Source organism: Marasmius oreades, chromosome 1 (genome assembly GCF_018924745.1).
Source record: "Marasmius oreades isolate 03SP1 chromosome 1, whole genome shotgun sequence".
Lineage (NCBI taxonomy): Eukaryota > Fungi > Basidiomycota > Agaricomycetes > Agaricales > Marasmiaceae > Marasmius > Marasmius oreades.
The window spans coordinates 5,244,772-5,269,534 of record NC_057323.1 but is presented as its reverse complement, the minus strand read 5'-3'; the positions used below and the strand labels follow the sequence as shown (position 1 = coordinate 5,269,534).

General features: G+C 47.4%; 7 protein-coding genes across 8 annotated transcripts; 5 read left to right on the top strand and 2 right to left on the bottom strand.

The window, feature by feature from the left end:
- Positions 1 to 1,387: 1,387 nt before the first annotated feature.
- E1B28_001879 (uncharacterized protein) lies at positions 1,388 to 5,387 on the top strand. Its single transcript, XM_043147855.1, has 4 exons — positions 1,388 to 1,539; positions 1,588 to 3,164; positions 3,251 to 4,105; positions 4,166 to 5,387. The coding sequence occupies exons 2-4, from the start codon at positions 1,589 to 1,591 to the stop codon at positions 4,804 to 4,806; spliced, it is 3,072 nt and encodes a 1,023-aa protein (XP_043016569.1). The 5' UTR covers positions 1,388 to 1,539; position 1,588; the 3' UTR covers positions 4,807 to 5,387.
- Positions 5,388 to 8,249: 2,862 nt separating this feature from the next.
- On the top strand, positions 8,250 to 9,063 carry E1B28_001878 (uncharacterized protein; the record flags this gene model as incomplete). Its single annotated transcript, XM_043147854.1, has 5 exons — positions 8,250 to 8,297; positions 8,354 to 8,375; positions 8,428 to 8,481; positions 8,535 to 8,706; positions 8,754 to 9,063. 5 exons carry the CDS (start codon positions 8,250 to 8,252, stop codon positions 9,061 to 9,063), a joined length of 606 nt encoding a protein of 201 aa, XP_043016568.1.
- Positions 9,064 to 16,447: 7,384 nt separating this feature from the next.
- Positions 16,448 to 17,123, bottom strand: E1B28_001877 (uncharacterized protein). The gene is made up of 3 exons (XM_043147853.1): positions 16,725 to 17,123; positions 16,596 to 16,662; positions 16,448 to 16,540 (listed from the first exon to the last, which is right to left on the bottom strand). Exons 1-2 carry the CDS (start codon positions 17,092 to 17,094, stop codon positions 16,622 to 16,624), a joined length of 411 nt encoding a protein of 136 aa, XP_043016567.1. The 5' UTR covers positions 17,095 to 17,123; the 3' UTR covers positions 16,448 to 16,540; positions 16,596 to 16,621.
- A 40-nt stretch (positions 17,124 to 17,163) lies between these two features.
- On the top strand, positions 17,164 to 18,380 carry E1B28_001876 (uncharacterized protein). The gene is made up of 3 exons (XM_043147852.1): positions 17,164 to 17,387; positions 17,441 to 17,943; positions 18,057 to 18,380. The coding sequence occupies exons 1-2, from the start codon at positions 17,193 to 17,195 to the stop codon at positions 17,912 to 17,914; spliced, it is 669 nt and encodes a 222-aa protein (XP_043016566.1). The 5' UTR covers positions 17,164 to 17,192; the 3' UTR covers positions 17,915 to 17,943; positions 18,057 to 18,380.
- Positions 18,381 to 19,372: 992 nt separating this feature from the next.
- On the top strand, positions 19,373 to 21,575 carry E1B28_001875 (uncharacterized protein). The gene is made up of 10 exons (XM_043147851.1): positions 19,373 to 19,670; positions 19,729 to 19,866; positions 19,945 to 20,089; positions 20,194 to 20,306; positions 20,374 to 20,396; positions 20,458 to 20,538; positions 20,598 to 20,637; positions 20,705 to 20,897; positions 20,963 to 21,033; positions 21,102 to 21,575. Exons 1-10 carry the CDS (start codon positions 19,652 to 19,654, stop codon positions 21,266 to 21,268), a joined length of 990 nt encoding a protein of 329 aa, XP_043016565.1. The 5' UTR covers positions 19,373 to 19,651; the 3' UTR covers positions 21,269 to 21,575.
- Positions 21,576 to 22,211: 636 nt separating this feature from the next.
- On the top strand, positions 22,212 to 23,617 carry E1B28_001874 (uncharacterized protein). 2 transcript variants are annotated; one of them, XM_043147849.1, is made up of 3 exons: positions 22,212 to 22,457; positions 22,539 to 23,214; positions 23,282 to 23,617. In XM_043147849.1, the coding sequence occupies exons 2-3, from the start codon at positions 22,667 to 22,669 to the stop codon at positions 23,541 to 23,543; spliced, it is 810 nt and encodes a 269-aa protein (XP_043016563.1). In that variant the 5' UTR covers positions 22,212 to 22,457; positions 22,539 to 22,666; the 3' UTR covers positions 23,544 to 23,617. The 2 variants fall into 2 exon arrangements, with proteins under 2 accessions (XP_043016563.1, XP_043016564.1); XM_043147850.1 differs by having other exon boundaries at positions 22,539 to 23,617.
- A 258-nt stretch (positions 23,618 to 23,875) lies between these two features.
- E1B28_001873 (uncharacterized protein) lies at positions 23,876 to 24,635 on the bottom strand (the record flags this gene model as incomplete). Its single annotated transcript, XM_043147848.1, has 2 exons — positions 23,876 to 24,012; positions 24,068 to 24,635. One exon carries the CDS (start codon positions 24,633 to 24,635, stop codon positions 24,075 to 24,077), a length of 561 nt encoding a protein of 186 aa, XP_043016562.1. The 3' UTR covers positions 23,876 to 24,012; positions 24,068 to 24,074.
- Positions 24,636 to 24,763: the final 128 nt, after the last annotated feature.

The window sequence follows — 24,763 nt, the reverse complement described above, 5'->3', positions numbered from 1 at the left end:
TACTCTCCGAGGAGAGAATGAGTTCCAGTACTAAAGCTAGCGGGAAAGAAAACCTCGAGGTTGATGGTGTACCCATCCCGCCATACGGGTGTGTGAAGCGGAGGCGTTTAACGTTGCAGGATGACGCACAGGATGACGATGGCGGGATAGGGTGGACGACGAGGCGGCAGGGGGGGGAGGAAGGGATCCATGTCGACGAATAGTAGAGTACAGGCTAGACAACTGGATAGAATTTTGAAGTAGAAAACCTGTCTAAAGAAACAGAAAACGGAGGAAAGAGACGGTCGTTATCATCGAATTCAACAGCTCCCATTCAATCCGTATATCAATTTCCATGGGAATCGGACGCCAGCGGAGGAAAGGTGGTTCAAATGATTAAAGAAAATGATAGATAAGGTGTGAGGAATTTGGTGGCAACAGCGTCCGAGTCGGGAAAGGGAGTACCAAGAGACGGAGACTTGACTTGAGAAAGTGTCGCCCGTTGTATGAACAAGCGATGTAACGTATGGAAGGGTTTCGTCGAATGTGCTCGAGGTAATTGGAAGTGCAAGAAATCTTGATAGTTGGGTCCTTGGGGGTCTCGGATTCCTAAGAAGTGTAACTCGGAATCGAAGAAAGGTATCGGTTAAAGCGAATAATGGGAGGAGCGAGTTTGAGATAAGGGATAAGACGTAGTGGGGCTTTTGGATTGAATACCGAACAGCTTGTCGAGCTTTATGAAGCGATGATAGGCATAGTTCGGTGCGAGTTGCCGTAGCCGGTAAGCGTGTCTTCTTTTCAGCCTCGAGCTCCAATATTCGATTCTTCGACTCCTCTTTTCCTTGCCAACGCTCTCCACAAATGCCTAGTTAGAGTTTGAAGCGTGCGTGCGTGGTGGGTGCTTTTGGGGTAGTACATGGAGTGTAGGTTTCTTATAGGAAATGCTACTGTATGATACGTCATACTCCACAGTAGAAGATGATAAGGAATTTTTATCGCAAGCACTGTGTACACCTGTAGGTGCCTTGGACAGTGTGCGGACGCTCTCCTGAGGATCATTCCAGCTGTCCACCGCTGTTCGGACGCCAAAGCGGACGCCACTCTAAATGTCTATTCCAATGTCAAGGAGTACATTCTCTCCTGAACTAACGGCAGCAGGGCCTCTTCCAAGTCTCCATCGTTCTCCATCGCTCCTTTGCACTGGATTCGGCACCGAGTTCTAGCCAAGTGCCGGGTACAGTCGGAGTCGGCTGGTACCGGCGAGAATTTAGGTCTTTGCGTTTCGAGTGGGAAAAACGAACGTTCTAGATAAGGAGGCAATCTCGATCTTAGAGTGTCAGAAGTCCAGGTGGAGCGAGCATTTCGATCGAGATCCAACTCCCACGCTTATGTTCTTTTTGCGTAAGATAAATTATTAATTTTTTTTTTCAGTTCGAGATATGAGACAACGGGTTGAGTTTCTCAGACTTCGACTTTACCCTTATCCTTGGCCTTATCTTCCTTCCTATCCGTCCGTGTCTTGTCGACGACGACGACGACAACGACGTCCACTACAGGAAGGTAACTGTCGTGCTCGCTGTCCATGATGTCATGCTCACCCTCTTCTAGAATGCCCTACGCGACGCCTACGCTCTCCTCCCCAGTGTTGACCCACCATTCTCAAGGTCGTCCTGGCCATCGTCGCTCCTACTCCTCCTCTCCCTCCGTCAGCTTTTCCAATGAACGCGGTCCAGGCGCATTCGCTGGCCTGGGCACCCTTCCTCGTCGTCAATCCCCTGGAATCTCAATAAACACGGCTCCCAAATTCCATCTCAACACCAGCAGCGGCTCATCAAGCTCAGATTCTGGCGACGAGGACGGCCATCCTCCGCCTCTCAAACTTAAAAAACCCGTCAGCCCTTCCTTTGGCGGCGTACCCTTCCCCAAAAGCTCTCCTCTCAGCTCCCCCGTACCCGGTGACAACCACGACCGAGGTCTCTTGAGTCCCCTTTCTGGTCTCCAAACCCACATCACCGGTTTCCAATCTCCCTCCCCACGTGATTCCCCTCTTGCATCCCCTAAACCAAGTCCTCTCGCGAGCCAAACTCATCTAGCTCCACCCCTCCTTCGACCTTCACCATCGAGAACCACGAGCAGCCCGATCCTGTTGTCCAATGGGAAACCCCTCAAGAGTTCGTTGAAAAGCTCGTCCAGTACGAGTAACATTCCTGTTCATCATCAACATCACCCTCACCACCCACACTTACTACACCCCAACGGTAGTCAACCCACACATCTCCACCACCACCACCACCTCCGAGCTCAATCTGCCCCTAGTACACCCCGGGAAGATACTATCACCACCATCACCACCACCCAACAGCAACCTGAACCCTCAATCCCCAACCCACCATCAACCCCATCATCCGCATCCACATCACTTACCAACTCACCCACTGCCACACCCAAAAACGTTCATTTCCCATCGTTACCCACGGATTTAGAACACATAAGAGTGTTTAACAAGTCTGCGAAGCCTATTTCGTTCCTTCGTCGGTCTTCGGATGCGTCGAGGGGACCGAACGGGCAAATACATGGTGTGGGCAATCTTTCAGAGGTTGAGGGACCGGAAACGGAGACGGAGACGGAGACGGATAGGGATCAGGTGGGAGGGAGTGGGAAGGCTTGGGTGAATGGGTATATCAGGGGGTGGGGTGTTGGAGGAGGGTCTGCTTCTGGGTCTGGTGCTGGTGATCGTATGGGAGCAGGAGCAGGAGGGAGTGCGAGTGCATTCCCGTTTCCTAGGGTACCTAGTCCACCACGAGAAGAAGTGAGAGAGACGTTGGAGCTCGAGTTGAAAGAGGGATATACGGTCCCGTCGTCGATGGGTGGTGGTACTCACCCGAATGCGGTTGTGATGTTGGAGAATGTGGAGATGAAGTCGAGGGAGTTGAAGTCACTCAAGTTGGAATTGACGGTGTTGGTGAGGAATGTGGCGTATGAGAAGCAGGTTGTGTTTAGGTTTACGATGGATGAATGGGCTACGACGTCTGAGGTGGGAGGTAAATATCTGCAGTCTGTTTATTCGACTGGGGGTACTAGTCTTAGTCGGAGTCAGGCGAAGACGGTGGGTGATGTGATTGGAGCGTTGGGGGGTGGGGAAACGGGGCTTGCGCATTCGAGATGTGTTAGTGAGAGTGCTTTGGGTGAGTTTTCCTTGTTGGCTTTTGTTATATCCTCTGACGTTAACCTTCTTCGCTTCCTCTCTTTTCTAAATTAAAACAACATCAAGACACTCCGCCACCGTATGACAGGTTCCTGATAACGATATCTTTATCCGACTATTTACACCTCGAAAATCGGGTGATGTGGGGTGTGGTTAGGTATACCTGTCCTGGGAAGGGAGAGTGGTGGGATAATAATGGGGGAAAGAACTTTAGGATTGGATGGAAGAAGGTGAAGTTGCCGGTGCCTGTGACGCCGTCTACTTCTTCGAATTCGACGACGGCGACGACGGCGCAGCAAACGGGGAGGGAACGCAAAGCGGGAGTTGGAGTGGGGAGAAGTCTAAGTGCACCTCCTGCACCTCCTGCTTCTGTTGTCACCACGACCGCCACTACCCCAACTACGATGACGCCGCCGAAACCGGATGTGGATGTGGTGAAAGCGCAAGCGTTGCAACAACGGTTGAGTGGGTTTAGTTTGAGGAATTATGTGAGGCCTGGGACTGGGAGTTCACCTCCTTTGGGGAAGAAGGAAGGGATTGGGTTGTATTGGCCTTGGGGGTCGACTCAGGCTCGGGATGTTCGTGCTGGAGTGAAAGTTGAGGAAAAAAGTGATCGGATTGCGTCGCCGTCGTCGTCGTCGTCTCCGGTTGTTACGCCTGGTGGAAGTGCGAGTGTTGAAGTGCTACCGCCGCCTTTGCCTCTGCCTCAGGGGACGGATTATTTCAGTCCTTCTGCCCCTAGTGTTACGGGACCTACTCCTACTCCTACCACGCCTTCGTCTTCTCGAACGTCTTCGATGTCTTCGACTACAAGTGATGTTCCGAGTTTGGTTCGTGGGTATGATGGTCTTCGGGATGGGGATGGCGTGGAGAGTAGTACGAGTTCGAGTTCGGAGAGTTTGGATAGTTTGATGTTTGGTGGTATGTTCTTCCTCCTTTCTCCTCTTGGATTTTTTTTGACTGATATTCTAATCAAATTAGGTTCATCACACTCGTTGACGAGTTTCAAACCCCATACACGGTTGGTATATGGGTCTCCTGGTGATAGTGTTGGGATACATGATGCGGATATTGGGTCTGGGTATCGGCCTGGTGGGTTTGGAAGGGGGAGTCATGGTGGGCTGGGGGAGGATACGGTGAAGGAAGAGGAGGAGGAGGAGGAGGAGGAAAAGATGCAAATGAAGACGGAGGCGAGGAAGGGGGCGGAGAGCTTGATGCCACCGTCGATATCGATATCACCCCTCGCTTCTCCGTTATCACCTCTTTCACCTGCATCTCCTTCGTCGCCGTCGCTTTCGAGTGGGAGTGGGAGTGAGACGGAGAGACCGTTGTCGTCTTCGCCGGACGTTTCTTCTTCTTCTTCGCTTGAGATGGGCAGTGAGAATGGGGCAACATCGGCGTTGGGATCGACGTTGACGACGATACCAGTACCAGCGACGACGGTGGTGGTTCCATCGAATGGGAATGGGAATGGAGAATCGGAGATGTTGTACAAGGCGTTTGTGAAGCAGTGGTGTTTTGTTGAGAGTCCGAGGGGTGGGACGCCTGTTATGAGTCCTAAACCTAATGGCGATGTTGGTGCTGGTGTGTTGGGTGGGGAGGGGATGAAAGTGAAAGTGTGAGGGGGGAGGGGTTATGCTATGATGATGAACGGAACGATGAGGAATGGGATCTTACGATTGCGGACAATAGGCGATACGAATACGAACACGACACAGCACACAACACACAACACACTCCCTTTGTTTTCGTGCTTTTTGGGTATCCTTTTTTATTATTACTATACGATTATGTTGCTACTCACTCATCCCCTCCACCACCTTCTCATCTCTTGGCTACTCATTCACCCCCACCCCCTGCGAAACGACTCGTTAGACACGGTTTTCCAAAAAAGAGTCGACGTATACTTGTTTCCTTTTTTTGCTTGTCTAATCTGTACGTTTATATGGTGTATCTCTATCTCAAGACTACTTTTCTTCAACTTCTTTTCTTTTTTTTTCGTTATACGCACACACCCCACCATCTCACCCCATATCTCACTCCACATGTCACCCACTTTACCATCATGGACACGGTTTTTTTCAACGCAACAAAACGCAACGCACTTTGTCCTGATCCCCATACTTGTTTTTTTTTTTTTCTCCTTGCTTACTTACTTAACCCCCTCACCCCCTCGTCTATGCAATGCCAAAAAGATTTTATCTTTTGTTTTTCTCGTCCCCTTAAGTCTTGAGTTTGGGCTGCGTATCATGAATCAGTACATCCCTCCGATTAAAATATGGGAGTTTATAATCTCGCTTTTCCGGTATTTCTTATACGTAAAGTGAAGTCTCCGAGATTCTCAGGGCATGCGTTTGTGACATGGGATGCATCATAGAAGGATACTTAACGAAAACGAATCCTGCTCTTTCAAAAATATTCCAATTGCGTGGGCTTTGAGCTCGGGTGTCAATGTTCCGAGGAGCGTCGACAAGAAAAAAAGGAAGTTATACTTGGTGATAGATGGTGAGGTTTTTTTGATTGATCATGAATCAAATCGTACCGCTGTACAGTGTACTCAACTTCTCATTTTTTTCTTGTTCCCCTCCCGCACCGTTCCTGGATTGTTTTTTTTTCCCTTCTTTTCTTTCTGATTCCGAGGGGGTGACAGAACGAGGGTGGTGGTGGATTCCGGTTTAGGAGATCCAATAATGATATGGAGTCTGGACTCAGCCAACCCGACTCGGACAAAAAGAAAAATCAAAAGAGTTGATGTGCGTGCGCTCCAGCCTCTGGCCAGAGCAAAAAAGCCACACACTGACAGTCTAGGTGCATAAGCAACAACAGCTCGTGATCACGCAAGAAGAGAACACCCATCGTTAAGAGTCACGCAGCCAGCCCCATAAATTTAGAACGCCGGACTATCTCATTTACCTTACAATGGAAAGGGGGCGGTTCCTGTGCTCACGCACACATGCGTCCCGGACGAAAAGTACATAGCTTCCAAGTTCCCATCATTGCGCGAACTCGCACTTCACACCCAAAATTTTGAGGGTGACAGATCATATACACTTGGATGGTTGTGGTGCCAAGGACATGGAGTGACTAGGGTTTTTTTTTGTACATTTTTCTGATCCACCAGAAAGGTCACGGTTAAATCGATAAAAATAAATCAAAAAGACGGTGATAGACGCCGTTAACACTACTTGCACATTAACGTTTGACATAGAGCAGAAGGCGCATACAAGTTACAAGTTACCATCGTGCGGGAAACTGTCCTTGTCGTGATTGGGTGACGGCCCACGGGTGGCCATAAGGGAAAAGGGGATTAACTGACTGTACTTGGTGATGAACATTGAACATTTGAACCTCTTTTGAAATTTGAACGCCTCCAGCTCAGGGCCATAGGAGTCAGGACCTCCATCGCTCTTCAACCACGAAATCCGAGATGACCGAGATGGGACCCTCGACACCCCTCCCTCGACACGATTCACCACCATCATTCCGTTTTGGTCGGGGGCTGTGCATGTGTACATTTACTATTCCTTGTCCGACATATGCGGGGCACGTTCGAGATCGTCGGTACTGCAAAGTCTGGACGTCTAGGCTCTAGACTCTAGCCTTCTAGCAGCTTAAGTGAGCGTTTTTTTTTTCACTGTGGACGACGAGCTTCAGAGGTGGGGTTGGGGAACAAAAGGCAGAAGGAAGGTACACGAAACAAAAACAAACCAAGCGGCGGATCGATGATCGATAAGGAGGAGTTGAACGTTGAACAGAAGGCGGGTCGTAACTTCCGGGCGCAATGGCTACGTCGAGATCGGACGGGCACGGAGGCCTGGAGGGGTTCATTCGATTCATCATTGAAGCGGGACAGCACATCGGGTACCGGTACCGGTTGATTGATGATCACCTCACTCGGGACGAACTTGAAACCCAAGAGGTCAATGACGGCGCGTTTAATTGCCGTATGGGACTCTGCGGATGCATCCGTCGGAGGTTTGATTGTACAGTACGCAAGATAAGGATAAGGAACCGCGTCGGTGATAGAGAAACCGATAAGAGGGATCGTCGATACGAGAAAGCAAGTTCGCGTGAGAGAATGCCCAGTTGTACTTGACTATGTCGCAAAGTTATCGGCGGCCTTGTAAGCGGAACGTTTTTGATATCCTTATAATGCCCTTTTATAGGCTTTTTACGTCTCATCCGGCGAGTTATCCCTCCCGAAAAGCGGCATTTTACGACATGAATTCAATTTTTTACCCTTAAAACCTCCCTTAATTGGTACCTTGCTACAGGAACGTTTTATTATAAACCCCAATTGCCTGATTTTACCTTAAAATCCCTTATAAGCGCTTTTAACCAGTTTCGGCAACTTTGCGACATAGCTTGACTCCTCCATCAGAAAACAATACTTACTTATGTATCTCCAAGAAACTTGGAAAAACTGTCGATGGCGGGAACGGGGGGTTTATTTGTAAGGGTGACGTACAAGAATAGATTTTACGCATCAGCCAAAAGCGCTAGTTGCCAGGAAAGGTGGGGCGTTGTTACAGAAGGAGTTCCCCTCCTCACGCCAGGTGGTGGAAATCCCACGGCCAGGAAACGTTCGCTATGAAAAGGCCAAAAGAGGAGGAAAGTTCAGATCCAAAGCCAGGGATATGGGTCGATGCTCCATAGCCCTTGCGAGGATACCGAGTCTTGAACGAACGTTTGTGGTGTGTGACTCGGTGAACTTGATGGCCGTGGACAACGGAGATCTGAGGACCTCAGAGCCGTGAGGAGAAAGATTACAGTCGGGAAGAGGATCGACGCGCCATACCTCACTACTTCTGGTTTTCAGTACCTAACGCGCTTGAATCCTGGTCCGGGGGAACCATCTGTTCTAGAACCAAAAAACCATTTCCAGCGACTTCCATTGTGCGTTATTCAGCGACTATGATATGGAGAAGGACAGACTATGTAGAAACATACATTTGACATTGGGATCATCACTCGTGGTTCGACTTTCTGTTGGAAGGCCCAGGGAGCACTTGGGGTCTTTTTGGAGTTTAGCATTAAATAATCGAACTCTGTGGCTCGATTTCTGATGTTGTGGATACGTGGCCACCGGAGAGGCGGGTTTTTCGATGCAGTAGTGAGAGTTTTCCTGGATGCAGAAAGTAGGTGGTCAACTCACGCGACGCGTCACAGTTTCCACGCACGGACCCTGCAGGTGTCTTCCCTCCTCTCCCGTTTAATTCACTTTCATCAATACGAATCTCAAGGGAAAGAGCACACGATAACGATGCCTCTTGTGTCTCTACCAGCCCGAATCAGTAGTGCGTCAATGGAGTAGTAAAAAAAGGAAAGAGGATACTTAGTTACCTCTCAGTTGATTTTAGCGCTCCACAGCGTGGAGTAACTCACCTTCTTTCTCTCTTTCCGTTATCAGTTCAATCTTTCCTTTCTCTTAGATCGACTTCCCCTCTCCACCCACTTCGATCTCATCCGACCTGTCCTAACCCTCAACGGAACACATCCACTACCACCGTACACGCTTCCCGGTCAGCACCAATAAGCTCATCTGACTGTCGAGATTAACATCCCTCAGGTCAAATTCCGATTCCCTACGCGTACCCGTATTCTTGCGGATGTTACACGGTTACGGAGCTTCAAGCTTCAAGCTTCATGTTGTGCTGTCTATGTTCGTAGAGCAACAATTCAATTCGATGTATACGTGGATAGTGTGTGCAGTCGACAATGGGCAGAGAGTGTGTGTCTGGGATACCGAGGCGGAGGAGGAGGAGAGATCTACATGGAGGTATGATCCAATTTCGTATTCCCCGCTTGGTGGAATTGTGGTTTTTTTCGTCCGGTCACTCTCGTCGTTGTGTGTATTTTCTATGTGCGGCAAGTGTTGATGAACTTTTACACCCCGTTTCTCTGATCTGCTAATTACACGACACACTACAAGAATTTTGTTTCCACCAGTGGGCATGAAGAATAAGAATAACCTAACCATTGTCAAGTGTCAAGTGTCAACAACGGTGTTCAAGCAGACTCGGAAGGACTACGTTTCGCCATTCTCCCGACCCCGGTCCGAGTCGCACTGTACGATAATCATGATCATGAGGAATTCGAAGGTTGCACATGCACGTACATGATCATGAGTGAACAACCTGAAAAACATGTTCAACTCTTTTGTCTCTCTCGGATTTTCCCAAACTCTTCTTTTGAAGAACTTTCACTTTCATTGGGTCGACACCACGAAACAGGGACCAAAATGTTCATGTACTGGTCAATACCATTAGCCACCATTAGCCAATATCAACCTGACCCTACCTGATCTATATCTGATACTCAAGTTCAAATTTGATCAAAGCCTTCCAGTCTGAGAGTAAATAATCAGGTTGACCCAACTGATCAGAGGAGTCCAGTCTGATAATGTCAGACCAGACATCATCAGACTGACCGAGATGACCAGATGTGTTACCTATAAAGGATCTCAATCAGTTGTTGTTCCCACCAATTTAATTTTGTCCAAAATTACGGTCATCTCGGGTAAAAAAATTTGCATCGGAAACTTCATATTATTTTAGATAAGTAATTACCTATAAACAATTACCCAAAAATTACAAATTACCAGAACAGTACATTAACATAGAAAAGAAAAATAACCAATGGCTCAAAATCTTAGTCGTTGTTGCCCAGTCAACTCACTGCTGCCGAAACAATAGCCACAAGCGTTTTTTTGAGGGCACTCATGTTTGAGGTGTTCTAGAGGGAACATTAGCAAGGTGACGGCACAGTGTGTAGAAACTCTGGCACCAAGTGTCAGTCCAACGGGGGGAAAAGGAGTCGCAGACTGTGGAGAAAGGGATAATGGCAGTCGTGTATTTAACTGTTGCGCCGTCTTTGGTCATATTTGTTGAGGGACCCACAGAGCTCCACCTCTTTTGGAGCGCTGTTGACTCCGCCGCTCGCTTGCATTCCTACCCTGCGTGACAATATGTACATTTTGGGAAATGACGTATGCATGTGCCGAAACATGTTCTTTGCAGGAGTCGAAAATTTTTTTCCCCCGGCCTTGCCCCGACCAATTTTCTAGTCTACAGTGCCATTTACTTCTGAAGGAATTAAAGTAAGCAAAAAGCAGGCTGGGGGTATATTGACAGTAGGCTGCAGAGAATTAGGATGGACTGTGATCAACCTATGATGAACTGTTATAAGTCTGAATGTAGTTGACTCCGTGATGGCATTCTGACCCTGTCTGATTATAATCTGCACTGCAGCTGACCATACATTGTCAGATATCATCAGACTGGGGCTTGCACTTCAGACACTTATCATGCTCTGATTACATTCTGCTCATCTATGCACAGACTGTTAATAAATGTTCACTCAAATTCAGGTTGGGATTTAATGATCAATATATTATCATGTACTGATCATGTCTCTCAGATTGACAGTACTTGGTCATATATATCAGGAGTGGACCAGAATTGCCCCGGTTTCATGGTGGAAGCCTGATGCAGATGGCATCATTCAGAAGTTCAAGTTGGCTGGGAGTCTTGACAGTGACAGTGACACCTCAGGCAGGAGTTTGACAGCTACGTAAAGGCCTGATAGGCACCCAAAAAAGCCGTGAGAAAAGGGGCCTCAAAGGCCTTCTACGCCGTCAAAGTTTACAAGGCACCGCGTTATACGGCTCTACCCACTGCTACGACTTCCGCCTAATAAGGCCCTGTTCAGTAAAAAAAAGCTGCAGCTTTTTCGCAGCTTTTTGACATCTTTTTGGCGGTAGCTTTTTCACAGCTTTTTGATAGCTTTTTGATAGCTTTGATGTAGCTTTTTGCTGATGTCATAGCGTGATACACGGCGACCTCGGTGTGACAGCCATACAAACCTAAATAAACAATGATTGCACGTTTTGTATCTGTGCGGCTGCCGGCAATGCTTCTACATCACGCAGCTTTGATCTCCGGAGCTACAGATCGAGAGCCGTGTTGTCATTGATGTCAGCTTTCTTCTTATTAGCCATATGCCCATACTGACAGAAGCGTGAATACGCAGATTTTGCAAGGCAGGGCGATAAGGGAAATGGCAGGAGCATTGCCGAATTGTCGGCTTCTGCCGCTTTTCTCCTGTAAGGTAAAGCCGAAGTTGGCATCAAGAGGCCGAAAAGCCACACGTGCTTGAAGGAAGTAACACGGTACGTAATATTTACTGTCACTACCAAAATCACATCATCGTCACAAAAGCTGCGAGCAAAAAGCTATCAAAAAGCTGCGAAAAAGCTGCAGCTTTTTTTGACTGAACAGGGCCTAATCTGCTTCGTCGCTCCCTTGATTTTCATTCCCCTTTGTTTCTTGCGTTCTCCGCCGTCATTTGGGACAAGAAGACACGAACTCGACCTCTAACGACGTTGGGTAGCGTAGATTTCACTGTCAAACCAGAAATTGAGCTGCTACTAAGCCTCCCGGTACGTGCCTGCACTTTTTTATTCCTTTCGTTATTTGATCTTAGACATGCATATTAGGCCATTTTCATGTCGCGACATCTTGTCACCTTGGAAAACCTGCCATACCCACCATTTAATCCGAGATCCTCCTACGTATTGCTACACAGGTAAGTAGGGATACTAATTTTTTTCATAGTCTGACTGCTTCTCTAAGATCATCATTCAAAGAATTTATGAGGCCGAATGATGTTCCTCAGGATGTGTAGTTGTCGATTATATCTAAATCTTGCTGGTATTACTGGTACGCAACCCAAAATTTCTTTCCTTGTTCTACCTGTCTCTTACATCGGTCATATCCAGAACCATTTCAAGACATTGAAGATATACCGAGCACAGAACACTTTACTTAGCATGAAATTGGCCATTATGTTACGATTATAGAATCTCGTAGGACCCAGGTGTGTTCGGCAGGATTGACCTTCGTGCCCACTTCATCCTGATCATTTTCTCTATTCAAAATAAAGCTACTCGAAGCACGAGAGATGGCAAGCTCGCCACTGCCTAAGCTACCTGGAGGCCGGTGGATTGTCCCTACACGCAATCTAGTACTGTAGTACATCTAGTATCTCCACTTCATGTATGATGTCTGTGTATCATATATAGTACAGGCTACATCTAAATGATATCCAGATTCTCCTGATGTCGTTCAAACTTACTTTAAGGCTGGCTTTCCGATTCAAGTACTGATTCAACGAAACTAGCACCGGCATTCCGGCAATTCTGTAACCGGCGCTTTTCGGAGAACATAAATGATTTTCCGAGTCCTGTACGTGCAATACTCAATCAGTCTCTTATTCTTGCGGTGAAAACCATTGGTTTTATGGGATGATTAATCTATCAAAATTTCGAGTCGAACACATGATCAGAATACAGTAATTGAAAAAGTAAGAAAACCGGTGACCCAGATTTACGCATTAAGTATACCATGAAGCTAGCTGCCCATACACAGGACGTTATTGACCTTCCAATATCAGTCTGAAGGTACGATAAACCCAAGTAGTGCTCAGAATCTCGGGATGTAAAGCAGCTAATTACACTTATTGCCATTCTGACATATGCGTTATATATTCATCATGTATTATACAACTGGCTACCACTCCACATTTAACATTGTTGGCCTTCGAAAATCAGTCAATAAGGCTTATTGAAGGTTGTAGAGTATCTATTCAAAATTTGTCAAAAACCATTAAGCACAACTTTCACGACGAACCTCAATATGATTTACCACTATGCTTAGCGCGAAACTTTGGGTCAAACGGTGCGCCAGTTTTCTTACTTTTTCATTCACCATATTCTAATTGTTTGTTTGTCTCGAAATTTTGATAGACTAATCATACTGTAGAACCAATGTGTTTCACTGCAGGAATAAGCAATTGAATGAGTATTACACGTACAGAAAAACAATTTATGTTGTGGGAAGTCTCCTAAAAGCACCAGTTACTGGATAGCCGGAACGCCGGTGCCAGTTTCGGACACCAAATTTTTGGCCATTTCAGCATTACGGTGGGACAAACAGCCTTGTATTAATACTATTGAGAAAGCACACACATTATTTAAGCTAGACCTGGGTAACAGGTGGTACACAGCTTGGAGACCCAACGAAGGCGCATGTTGCTTTAAACACAAAACGTATAAACGAGATACAAAAAAGAAAAAACCACAAAATGTCAGGTCCTTCAAGATGGTTCACCTCATGAAGAGGAATAGCACAAGTAAAACAATCCTCAATTCCTCAAAATGATCACATCGAGGACGATGAAAGCGTTGAAAGAATAGGGTGAGTTGTTGTGAAGTCACTGTGCAGATATGGACGCCTCCGGCCACACCTGACGGCAGCCTCAATTGTCTCAAAAAAGTGGCTGGATTGTCAGAGGCAATGGTTGAAAAGTTGAGAGACAGGTAGAAGGACTTTTTGAATGTGCACCTGAAGCCACGAATGTAATTCATCTTAAAGTGGCAGGGCACATCCAAGCCCTCAGCACAACGGTCGAAAAAATCTTTAAGATTCTTAGAACAGTTGCAGATTGGAAGGAAGATGTATTCATCTACATACCTAAAGGTATAACATCTCGAGTTCCTGGATCTGGTGGTTTTCACGACATATGACGCTGCAAGTGATTTAGCTTGTATCTTCCAGGCTGTAAAAGTGCTGGTGGACGCCAAGTTCAAAGGATAGAGGGAAATTAAGAATTGCGTGAGTGGCAGCGAGGAGGAACAGATAGGTGCACATACCACCGGGGAGGTGTAATTTCAGGGATTCAGCGTGTGGCTTCCACAGTACTTGACATTGTTGGAGGTGAAGTTCGTCTCTTCCATCCCATAAAAATCGTGGAGGATGCGAGCGATAGAGGAGAAAAAGAACGACCGAGTGAAAAAAGTGCGAGTGGAGGCCGTAGCATTTTACAAGCTCGAATTTCGGGATACGTCGCGTGGTTTCCGCAGTGCTCAGACATTGCAGGAGGCTTGATTAGTGTTGTCTTGTCTCAAATGACGGCGGAGAACGCAAGAAACAGAGGGGAATGAAAATCAAGGGAGCGACGAAGCAGATTAGGCGGAAGTTGTAGCAGTGGGTAGAGCCGTATAACGCGGTGCCTTGTGAACTTTGACGGCGTAGAAGGCCTTTGAGGCCCCTTTTCTCACGGCTTTTTTGGGGGCCTATCAGGCCTTTACGTAGCTGTCAAACTCCTGCCTGAGGTGGACAGTGACAACTACCTTGCAGTACCCGACATAACCGAAATACCATCGACCGATGATCGAATTGATTTTCGAGGGTTGCTCCGAACTGAGTTCAAGAGTCAAGTTGCGCCAAGGCTTGAGAGAGTTATAATCTTTGCCAGTTCTAGTAGGGGACAATAATAAAATAATAGGCTTTAAGTTGTAAGTGATTAGCAGTAGTACTTAGTACTAGTCCCCGAAGTTGTTATGCATCAGAAACACCAGAAGAACACGACTTACTGTTTCTTGTCACGATGCGCTTGGGGTCGACATGACCGGTGACCAGTGATTCTGAGCAACCTCCAGCCTGAGTATAGTATCGAACGTGATCGGGGGTTGAAACGTTTGACCTATAGCCAAGTAGCCTGGGCCCTGAGTTTTGCTTATCATGATTCATAGCGGGTCAGCCGACCCCGTCGTGTACAATGTACATACTTAGTTGCGAAAACATAAATTTAAAACAATCATCTCTGTTGGGGGCGGTCCCGAGGAATCAGGAAAGTACTCTTACTATCCCCGACTCAGACATAGCGCAATCCAAAGGTACCAACTTTGACCACGGTCCGATTCAGAGGTCAGCAGCTTCCACCCGTCCTTTTTTTAGATTTTTTTTTTACGTTTACGTGCCAGTGTTGCAAAAAAAGAAGAAAAAGAAAGTAAGTTACTGATTAAGTACTTGAAGCGAGTCGTGGCGAACGATCTGTCGGACGTCGGACTGTCACCGTTGTCGTTCGGTCTGTTTGTTGTACTACTATAGTAGAAACATCCATGGGTATATATACTAATACTAATCATAGCGCGCGACGTGGTTAATGATTGATCATAAGGGACACAGGTCCGAAGACGAAAGTTGAAATTGAAAGCCCTCGGACTCGGATTTCCAAAGTAATTCCATCAGCTGTGGGGACTGGGGGGTTTACAAATTAAGATAGAGTAAAAAGGGTATAAGGTTGTATACATACAGTACGCATACCCATATGCATCCCGACTTTTTGCAAAAATTAGCAAAATTGTTCGAGTTGCTCCCAAAGTCAGCGTCCTGGTCCTGGTGTGGCCTGGGGGCCCGGACCCCTCCGAGTCTGTACCTGAGAAACGGTGAGAACCCACAACCACAACCACAAGTTGACCCAACAAGCTCACTTACAGTGTGACAAGGATCAAGTATCAAAAAAATAAAAATTTGTTCCTTACCATCCCGAGGCTCCCAAAATCGAGTAACACCGGGCCGACCGCGCCTTGCCCATGTCTACGTTCGATAGGGACGAGAACCAGAACCAAACGATGGGTATTTCGGGATTTTCAAAATTAATGAAGTATTTGATTAGTACTAGCAAGTATTAGTATTACAAGGGAAAGACATACCGAATTTCTCGAGGTAGGGGTGCAGAGAGGAACCCTTCCAGTAAGTATGGTCTTCCAAAGCCTACGAATTAGAGCCTTGTCGTATTTTTGTGACTATCGGGTTGGGTCTGTCCTTTCAAAAAAAAAAACCTGGTAGATAATTCGGTTCGGTATCTTACTCCTACTTTCAGAAGAAAGCGACGCCCCATGGAGAGGCTCGAATCTGAACCCGAATCTTCCCCCAAGCCGCCTACGGTTCGTTCTTTCCTGTGGGCCGTCAGTACAAATGCAAAATGAAAGCAATATATTCAACCAACCACGTGCATGTTGGCGTTCCGTGTATGAATCAATCCTCTCGCTGAGCAGTCGAGGTCCATTGGATCATAGATTGGCGGAGAAGAAATGCACGATCACGAGGTCAATATGTGGAATGGTTCTCCCAAAGTGAGGAGGACGGAGGCCTTTATTCCAATACCTTTTACCTTTTCCCGGCGATCCTTTGTCAGAGGCAGGTTTGCTTAGAAGCACACCGGGCAGGAACTAGAAGATTGGGGCGTTAAACCGTGCCGGAGCGGTTTCTACCCCTCGTGTGGCCAACACGGTGCTTTGGAGCGCGTCACTCATATAGCAAAGTGGATGGCACTGTAGGACTGCCGTGAGCAGTGCAGGCGTTGGAAGATTAGATTTCGATAGTAGGGCAAAGGGTGATTTACTGTAAACAGCAGAACGTGCGCTGCACATGCGAGAACGGACAATCGACCAGGGGGAATTGAAAAACATGTTCAATTTAATAATAATTCTATGATGGTATACGTTTTATGCTACGAAAATAGTTGAACGATTGTGGAGAAGGACGGAGAAGGAAAAAGAACGTACGAAATGACCGTTGGCTTTTTAAAAAACTATGAAGCGTCGGGATACAGTTCTTCCCTCAATGAAATGCCTAAAAAATGCAATCCGTCAATCTCAATCATCCGTCACGCCAACGAGTCCCAACCGACTCACCCAGTTCCTCTCTCAATCCCTTCAACTCCTCCAGGTACGCCTGATACTGAGAGACATTCTCCACCTTCTCTTTGATTCCCTCGAAAATCCTCACAGTAGTGGCATAATCATTGACCCTCCTAGCAGCACGAACCGCGGCTTCAATGACTTGTGGAGAAGGAACAAGGTCGTGAGCGAAACAGTTGTTGAGACCACGTTGGAGTTCAAAGAGGTCTTCGGCGTTTTGGAAAAAGGTGACATAGCGTTGGGAGAACTGGTCAAAGGTTTCTTGTGCTGGTCCGTGCGCGTGACGCGTGAAGATGAGAGTGGAGGTGCGCGATACAGGACGAGTGGAGGCGCGGAGAGCGCAAGTGAGGACGGGGCGCATCATAGTGGGAGGCGAGAAGAAAAATGTTGGCGGTGTCCGGCGTGAACCGGCGATGTCGGACGCTTGCCGCTGTCTGCCCCTTTTTGAATTTCATCTTGACAATGTCAGTCATCCCAAATCGTTCTCGACACAACGCAAGGAAAAGAGTTCATGACGACGCCTCTTATATTTCTACCAACCCCAACCATCTCAAAAGGCAGTCTGGTATGGACAACGATCCAACTATTAGACCAGCAAAGAGGAAGAGGCTAGTCACCTCTGATGTCGGTCTACAAGAACGTGGAGGAATCTCTCTGGTATTTACACCTCTTTTCTTGTTTTACGTTCAGCTCACAGCCCTTTCTTATAGATCGACTTCCCCTCTCTCCCAAGCCCATTCATCCACCACTACCTCAACCACTTCGACCTCGTCCCTATCATTCGACCTATTCCTACCACAGCAGAACCCCCACCACCACCCTACACATTCCTCAACCCACATCAATACATTCATCCTCCTCCTCCTCCTCCATCACGCCCTGACTCTCCATCGTCATCAGCAACTTTAGCGAACAGACCGCGAAGAACAGTCCTATCGAGGTCGACTTCAACACCCACAGCTCAAATTCCAATTCCAATTCCAACCCGTACCCCTATCCTTGCAGACGTTGCAGAGCTTCATGCTGTCCTTGCTACGTTGGCAGGACGGCATTTTCGCTCGATGTTTACAGGAGCGGGGGATGCTATGGGAATTAGTGGGAGGGAAGAGGTGGACACGCTAGCTGCGTTTATGTGTGCGGTGGAGAATGGGCAGAGAGGGCCTGGAATACCGAGGAGGAGATGAGATTTGGTGTTGCATGATGGTTTGACGAGGTGGGCTTTGTTTCGGTTTTTTCGCGTTTTTGGCGATTGGTCGACTTGGGTGTTAATCGTTGGTTCACCTCGCCCTGTGTATTACGCCACTCTGGCATATCCTGTTTCACCAGATAGAGGAACAGCGTTGGGTGGTTTTGGCGATGGCCGCAACTCCCCACCGATCCATCGTTCACTTTTAACCAGTCAACGTACGAAATCAACGGCTTAACAACTGCATCGACAAGACGTTGCAATTGATGTTTTGAGAGGAGAATGCCACCTTGAAAATGGTAGGTCACGACGAAAGGATAGGGATTTGTGTTCATTGGAATTGTAGTCGATGGCGACCTCATATCTATATCATTAATCAAAGTGCTGATGGCGATGTCTAGAATAGCCTTGCCATCACTTCATTGTATTTTTGAGGAGGGAATTGAAGATCGCGTAGTTTCGCCTCGGGCTATTTGACTACCTCCGACTTTGTACTGATCAATCCCGCCCCCGCTTGTCAAAGCAAGCTTCCGAATTATTTAGAAGTGAACTCTCGATTCAAAAAAGTAGGGCGCGGTTGGAGACTGGAATTGAGTGGGTCACAAACGAAAAAACGAAAAAAAAATGGAAATTGTTGGCTATCTCCAACTGGGAATGAGGCTCTGCTCGTATAAACAGTTACACGGAAAGAGTTGAAGGACGCGAGGACGTGTCGCGTCTGGCAGATGTCATACATATATACTCGCACGAGGCACGTGTGGCACATATGCATGAGGCATGACTAAGACGGTATTGTATCTTGTGGGCGAACTATCGCGATGTTGTATTTTGGGTCTACGATATGTCTAAGGACCATCATCCCCGAAACCTGAACCTATTAACTTCATGATTATTCCACGTTTTTAAGGAACCGCCGGCCCAAGGACTGAGAGATGCAGCTGATGCCCGGGGGCTAAGGTTCGTTTTTTCCTCATCATTTTTTTTTTGTTCTTGAAACCTCTATCGTCAATTTCAACGGTCCTCACTTGACAACTGGCAGGCTCCCCGTCATTGTCGTTTTTTAGCTCACTTAGGCTGGAAACACAAATTCCCGAAATTTAGATGTTGATACCCGTCCGAAACAGAAAACAGAAAACAAAACATTTGTCCTCAAGCTTCAAGCCTTTTGTTCGATGATTGTTGGACTCTGGTGACAAATCCTATTCTATTCTGCCGCAGTCTTTGGGAACTTTTGGATCAAGAGAACAGTTGGATGTATCAGGGGTCTGTGCACTCCCGCCGTAGGACGAGCGCTGGTACTGGCACGGTTACACGGTTAGACGGGAGATCATCGACATCGATCACCATCCCGCGGCAGCCTCGAGTACTTATGAGGAAATATCAAAAAAAAAAGCTGTATTTGACACTAACTGCGCAGCATAGGTACTCGAGTCGTAATTCACTTTTCTTCAAGCGCCGCAGCCCGCAGTTGGGCGAGGTTCTTCTCGTGTGGGGATCAAGAATCGCTATAACGATCACATCAACCCATCGTTGGCATTCGGACTGCCTATTACTGCGGCTTGGCTTTATTCTACAAGAAGTCCTTGAACAAGTCTATCATCAGCCTGAGGTGGCAACGCGCATGGTTCGGGCTACACGGTTCTCGGTCTCGGTAAAACACGTTGAAGCGCAGCCCCTCCCGATGGATTGACTTCTGTCAACCCCCCTCTTTTGACGGGACCTCAGGCACCATGGTATGCCAGAAAGTTATCAAGGTGCGTGTGTGGGTCTGTCTCTATATATATGCACACGCTAAGCGTTTCCACCGTTCAGATCAAATCCGAGTCATGTCAGTGAACCACACAGGCCTTCCAATCCCCCTACTCATAGACGACGAACACTCAGCGTATGGCTATCGTCCTACATTCTGGATATGCATCCTCTACGTCGCTCTTTTTTCTACTACTCTAGGTGTGTGTGTGTCTCTCTCTCCCTCCCCCCGACCCCCCGGAGCTAAGCAAACGCCGTTTTTGACCGTGACGTGTGTAGTAATCCACGTATGGCAAACAATCTCATCCCGTTACTGGTTCTTGGTACCGACGGTTATTCTTGGTGCCGTTTTGGAGGTGTTGGGGTGGGCTGGGAGGTTGTGGTCGAGTCGGGATCTTGGGCTTAGAGATCCATTTATGATGCAGTGAGTCCGAGTCCGAGTCCTCAGTCCGAAAACTCTTCCCCCCCCGGTCCTTTGGTTCCTTGAAATGATTTCTTACTTACGAGTCGTTCCCGTCCGGCGTCTAGGATATGCTGCCTCATCCTCGGACCTACTCCTCTTCTTGCTGCCAATTTTGTCATCTTTGGAAGGCTGGTTGGGGCGTTGGGAGAAGGGTTTAGTCGGTTACGACCTAGGTTTTGTGCGTTTTTTCAACTTCTTCATGCCAGTGGACATGACTGACTGGTACCCCCCGGAATCTGAAATAGATACGTATGTTTTTCTGAGTTGTGTAAGTCACTATATTGGTTACTGTATTTCGAATTTACTAAATGAGCCCGCCGGCTCTACAGGATATTGTGTCGCTCGTTTTACAAGGCATCGCGGGAGGGTTCGCAGCGACTGCTGATCCTGGGACTTCTCAATACGATCTTGTAAGCCTATCTTTTGTTATCGAAGGTTGCTCAGGCTTAACCAACCCCCGACTCTGTAGGGAACGAACCTTATGGTTGCTGGTATTGGACTACAAGTTGGTGAGTGACTTCCCGTAGGCCCAACCCAAGGTGTTCGCTCATCGCTCAACCCACGGAACTTCTTCAGCCATGATGACCATCTTTGTTATTCTGGTCGGAGAATACACCGTCCGGTATATCAATGACAGGCCTCTGAAGAGGTATCGGACGACTCAGAATCGGAGCACGGGGACTCAGAGTATGCGCCGGTTCCCGTTAGATACGCGTCGTCAGGTCTTACTGTTTGCTATGGGCATTACGACGCTCCTTTTATTCATTCGGTGAGGCGTGCTGTAGATCTAGATCAAGATGCCTTCGTGTCTCTAACTTCAACTTTCTCTCCCAGCGCGATCTACCGTCTCATCGAGCTCAGTGGAGGGTGGCAGAGCCAAGTTGCAAGAACGCAGTGGTTGTTCAGTTCGTTGTTTCCCTAAGTTTCTAAGCTTGTTTTGGTTTTGCTGATTTATCCTCTCCCCCCGGTATAGATGTATTCGACGCGGCTTTGGTCACTGTTGCGTTTTTCACGTGGAATGTCGCGCATCCTTCTCGTTTGCTTGTCGGACATCCTGGAGAGATTGATGTTCGGATGAAGGAAAAGACTGGAGGTGCGCTTGATAGGAGTCATTCTGGATCTGATGAGTCGAGTGCTTGAAATTTTTTTGAATGGGGAAATAGGAGGATGGAAGGATGGGGAAAACCTCTCTAGGGATTTATGATCGTTGGACTTGGGATTTTATACGGACCTTTTCTGTAGATATTAGAATCACAGTTTCGCGGGCTAGAATAAGAGTGCAGAGCTCAATCATGGTAATATCAGTACTTCACGAGGTGCTGGGTATGATGCAACATTCGTACCGCTTATATATCGCTGATTTCATTATCAACCGTGGGTGTATTCGAACGTTCGGATATAGATACATTCCTGGTCGAACAAAAAACATTGCCGATGGAGACCTGGAGAGTGATGGTTGGTATAATCTCGTACAGGCGTAGTCGGGAAGAATAATACCTGGATGTCCACCTGAGGATTCGATTCTCGTGTACTTCGAATGGGTGGGTTGTAGAGCGGTTCCTTTGTGAGGTTTAGCCACAAGCGTCTAACATCTGCCGAGTTAGTAAAAATCGGAGTGTGTCTGAAAAAAGAAATAGCGATATGTTGACTCGCCTAGAACCTTTCAAAGTATCCTATCTTTCCACAATCGACCAGCATCCCCCTTTAAACCATTCGCCGTCACGGTCCTCACCAGGCCCAACCTCCCAAAAACCTTCCGCTGCATTTCCTCAGGTTCCTTCTCGTACCCTTCTCGCCGTACCCAGTACCCACCCCGTTCTCTTGGCCTTCTTCGGTGCTATATCTACTGGCAAAAACAACGTTTACGTCCGGACAAAACAAGCCAATGCCCGGAGCGCTATATCTTTCATAATTCAAGCCTTGAGTTCGTCTTCGCAGCTGAATACGCGCATTGGGATTCGGTCGAAAAGTACGATTTGTGTTGAAGTGGAGGTGTTTGATTCAATTTGAGATGCGAGGTTTCTAATGGTTTGCGGAGAAGAGTACTGAGCTGGACCGCGCGTGTGTGGTCCAGCGTTTGTCCAAGTCTTCTTGAGCTTGAGCGCTAGACGAATTCAGTGACCGTCCACATCCATCATCCTCAACCTCAACAACCCATCCCAGTTATTTCATCGTCAGGAATGCTCAATAATTGCAGGTTTAGACTCGTATTCGCTTTTATTATTCATCCCATTTACGAAGGCTCCTTGCCCGACTCCGACGTGTTTCTGTCATCGTTAGACCGTTCGAGGTGGTATTCGTGGTTATCATCTTCGATTACAATGTACTCGTGAGTTGTGACCCATTAATGGAGTTCATCTTTTTGCGTATTGGCCTTACCACAGCGTCTCCTTATTGTAACCCATTTCAGGTCATGATCAAAGGATTCGGTACCACCCTACATCACTCACCATTGTCCACTACCAATGCTTTGACCATCGTTTCTCTCATGCCACAATCCCAATCCACATTTATCAATGCTCTATTGTGGCCTATAAAATGCGGTTCAAAGGTTGGATTCACATTTATCACATCTCTATACTCCCCACCCTCGTCTCCCCACCCACATATTATAGAAAAATGGCTACCCTCGAAATTCAATTCGCAAATGAGACACTGACTCTTTGGAGATGGCCAACAAGTAACGACCTCCCTTCACCTTTTGACATTCCCCACCAAACAGCCATCGTCTTAAAAGACAAAATCAACCGCCCCAGTGAGACTTTCCCTCCATCCGGGATGGTCGTCTCAGCCGCCTCTCTCGGTCCTCACAACTGGAACACAGACATCGCCGGACACCTAGGGATCCCTGTCGTACTGAAATTTGCTACGGGCGAAGAGAATATCAGTCTTCTCCAGCGGGAAGCTACATTTTATGAAAACGAGCTTCGGAGATTGCAAGGGAGTGTAGTTCCGAGATGTTACGGGCTTTATCAGGGGAAGGAGGATCGTGGTGATTGTGGACTTAATGTAAGCACTTCGTGTCTGGTTTTGGAATATTGTTCTGGACATGTCGGAGGGCATGCGATGACTTGTAGCGAGTTCAAGTGCGTTTCGGAGCAAAAACCCCACGGGTTTTTTATGATTATCATCTCTCACATCGTGATTGTATAGGCAAAGAGCTAAACTCGCGATTTCATGCCTTCACCAAGCTGGCGTTGGACATGGAAAACTTTATGATAAGAGGAATATCCTTGATTTGGGGTATAGGCAAGGAATCCGGATTGTGGATTTCGCTGGTGCTTATCTGCATGAATGTCTTGATGCTGGTCCTGGCTATGGGATGGATCATGGGTATCTTGGAGGAGCTTGTGGAGAACTCGAGAGCATCTTTTCGTCGACGTCTAAAGACATTGAATCTCGTGGATCGCCATGAATCCTTGAATTGTCATTGTTTAGGAGTGGTGTCCGGCGTTTGTATTTCTAGGACTGCTTATTTATATGTGCTAGCAGGAACCCGTAGCGAAGCTACCACGCGGCAATCGTCAAAAGCCACAAGTCCCAAAACATCTCAAGGATCACATTACTGTATGTATGTATTGAAGTCCATTTAGCTGATCGAGTAACAGCAAGCGTGATTCATCGGACTCTGGGAGAAAGGTTGAGCGTTCAACGTTCAACACTGATATGTCGATCGGCCCTCTGCACTAGTAGCCGTCCAAGAGGCTCTCCGAATGTTAGCAACGATTCAAGGGAAACAACAATGATTGTACATCTTCATTCAACTTTTGGCGGGGCTTCCTTATACACACAACTGGTCATAACGAAACATTCCACACAATTTCACTTCTCTTTATCGAATCTCAGTCCTGAATGGATTGGTTGTAGGTATTGAACAACGGTCTCTGCATCGAACAGTCAGATAATATCCTTCACGGTCGAATAACTCGACCTACGTACCAGCAATTTAGTGGACCACGGCAGTGTTGGTATGCCAGACGGCTCTACCACCCTTGGCATAGACGACCAAGTTTCCGTCGTTCTGGCAAACGAGGTTGTAGGGGTGGTCATCGCCGTTGGTCGCAGTGTGCCACACTGCGGTGCCATTGGCATCGTAAGCGACGCAGTTTCCGTCAGTTTGCATCTTTACGAATGACGCGTTTTTGCCATCGACGGACCAGAGCTTCCTACTATTGTCGAGGAAAAGCTGGATGTTACCGTCGTTGGTGACTCTGAATTCGACGCGTCCACTGTCGGAGATGAGGGCATAACCACGGCCGATGACGCCGTTTTCGGGGAGGGTAGAACCGTAGGGGTGAACGTAAGACATGGTAGCTGTTAGATGAGAGTGTTGGTGAACTGAGGCAGTTAGCTTTGTGTTCTGGATAACTCGAGGAATTGTAGGTAGTCTTTTATAGGTTTTTTCAGACCCCTTTTTGGGAAGCGGAGTTACGTTTTCCTTTGCGAAGAAGACGGGTGTAGACACCACCCCAACGCCACCCCACATTTCGAGAACAATGTCGAACATCAATGTGTTGGAGTATTAATGCATAATGACTCGCTAAAGTGGAAGGGCGTGTTACAGCGGGAGCAGAAAGCAGAATTGACAGTGTATTGATATATGAGGGCCCCGAACAGTGTCACAACAAGCCGACG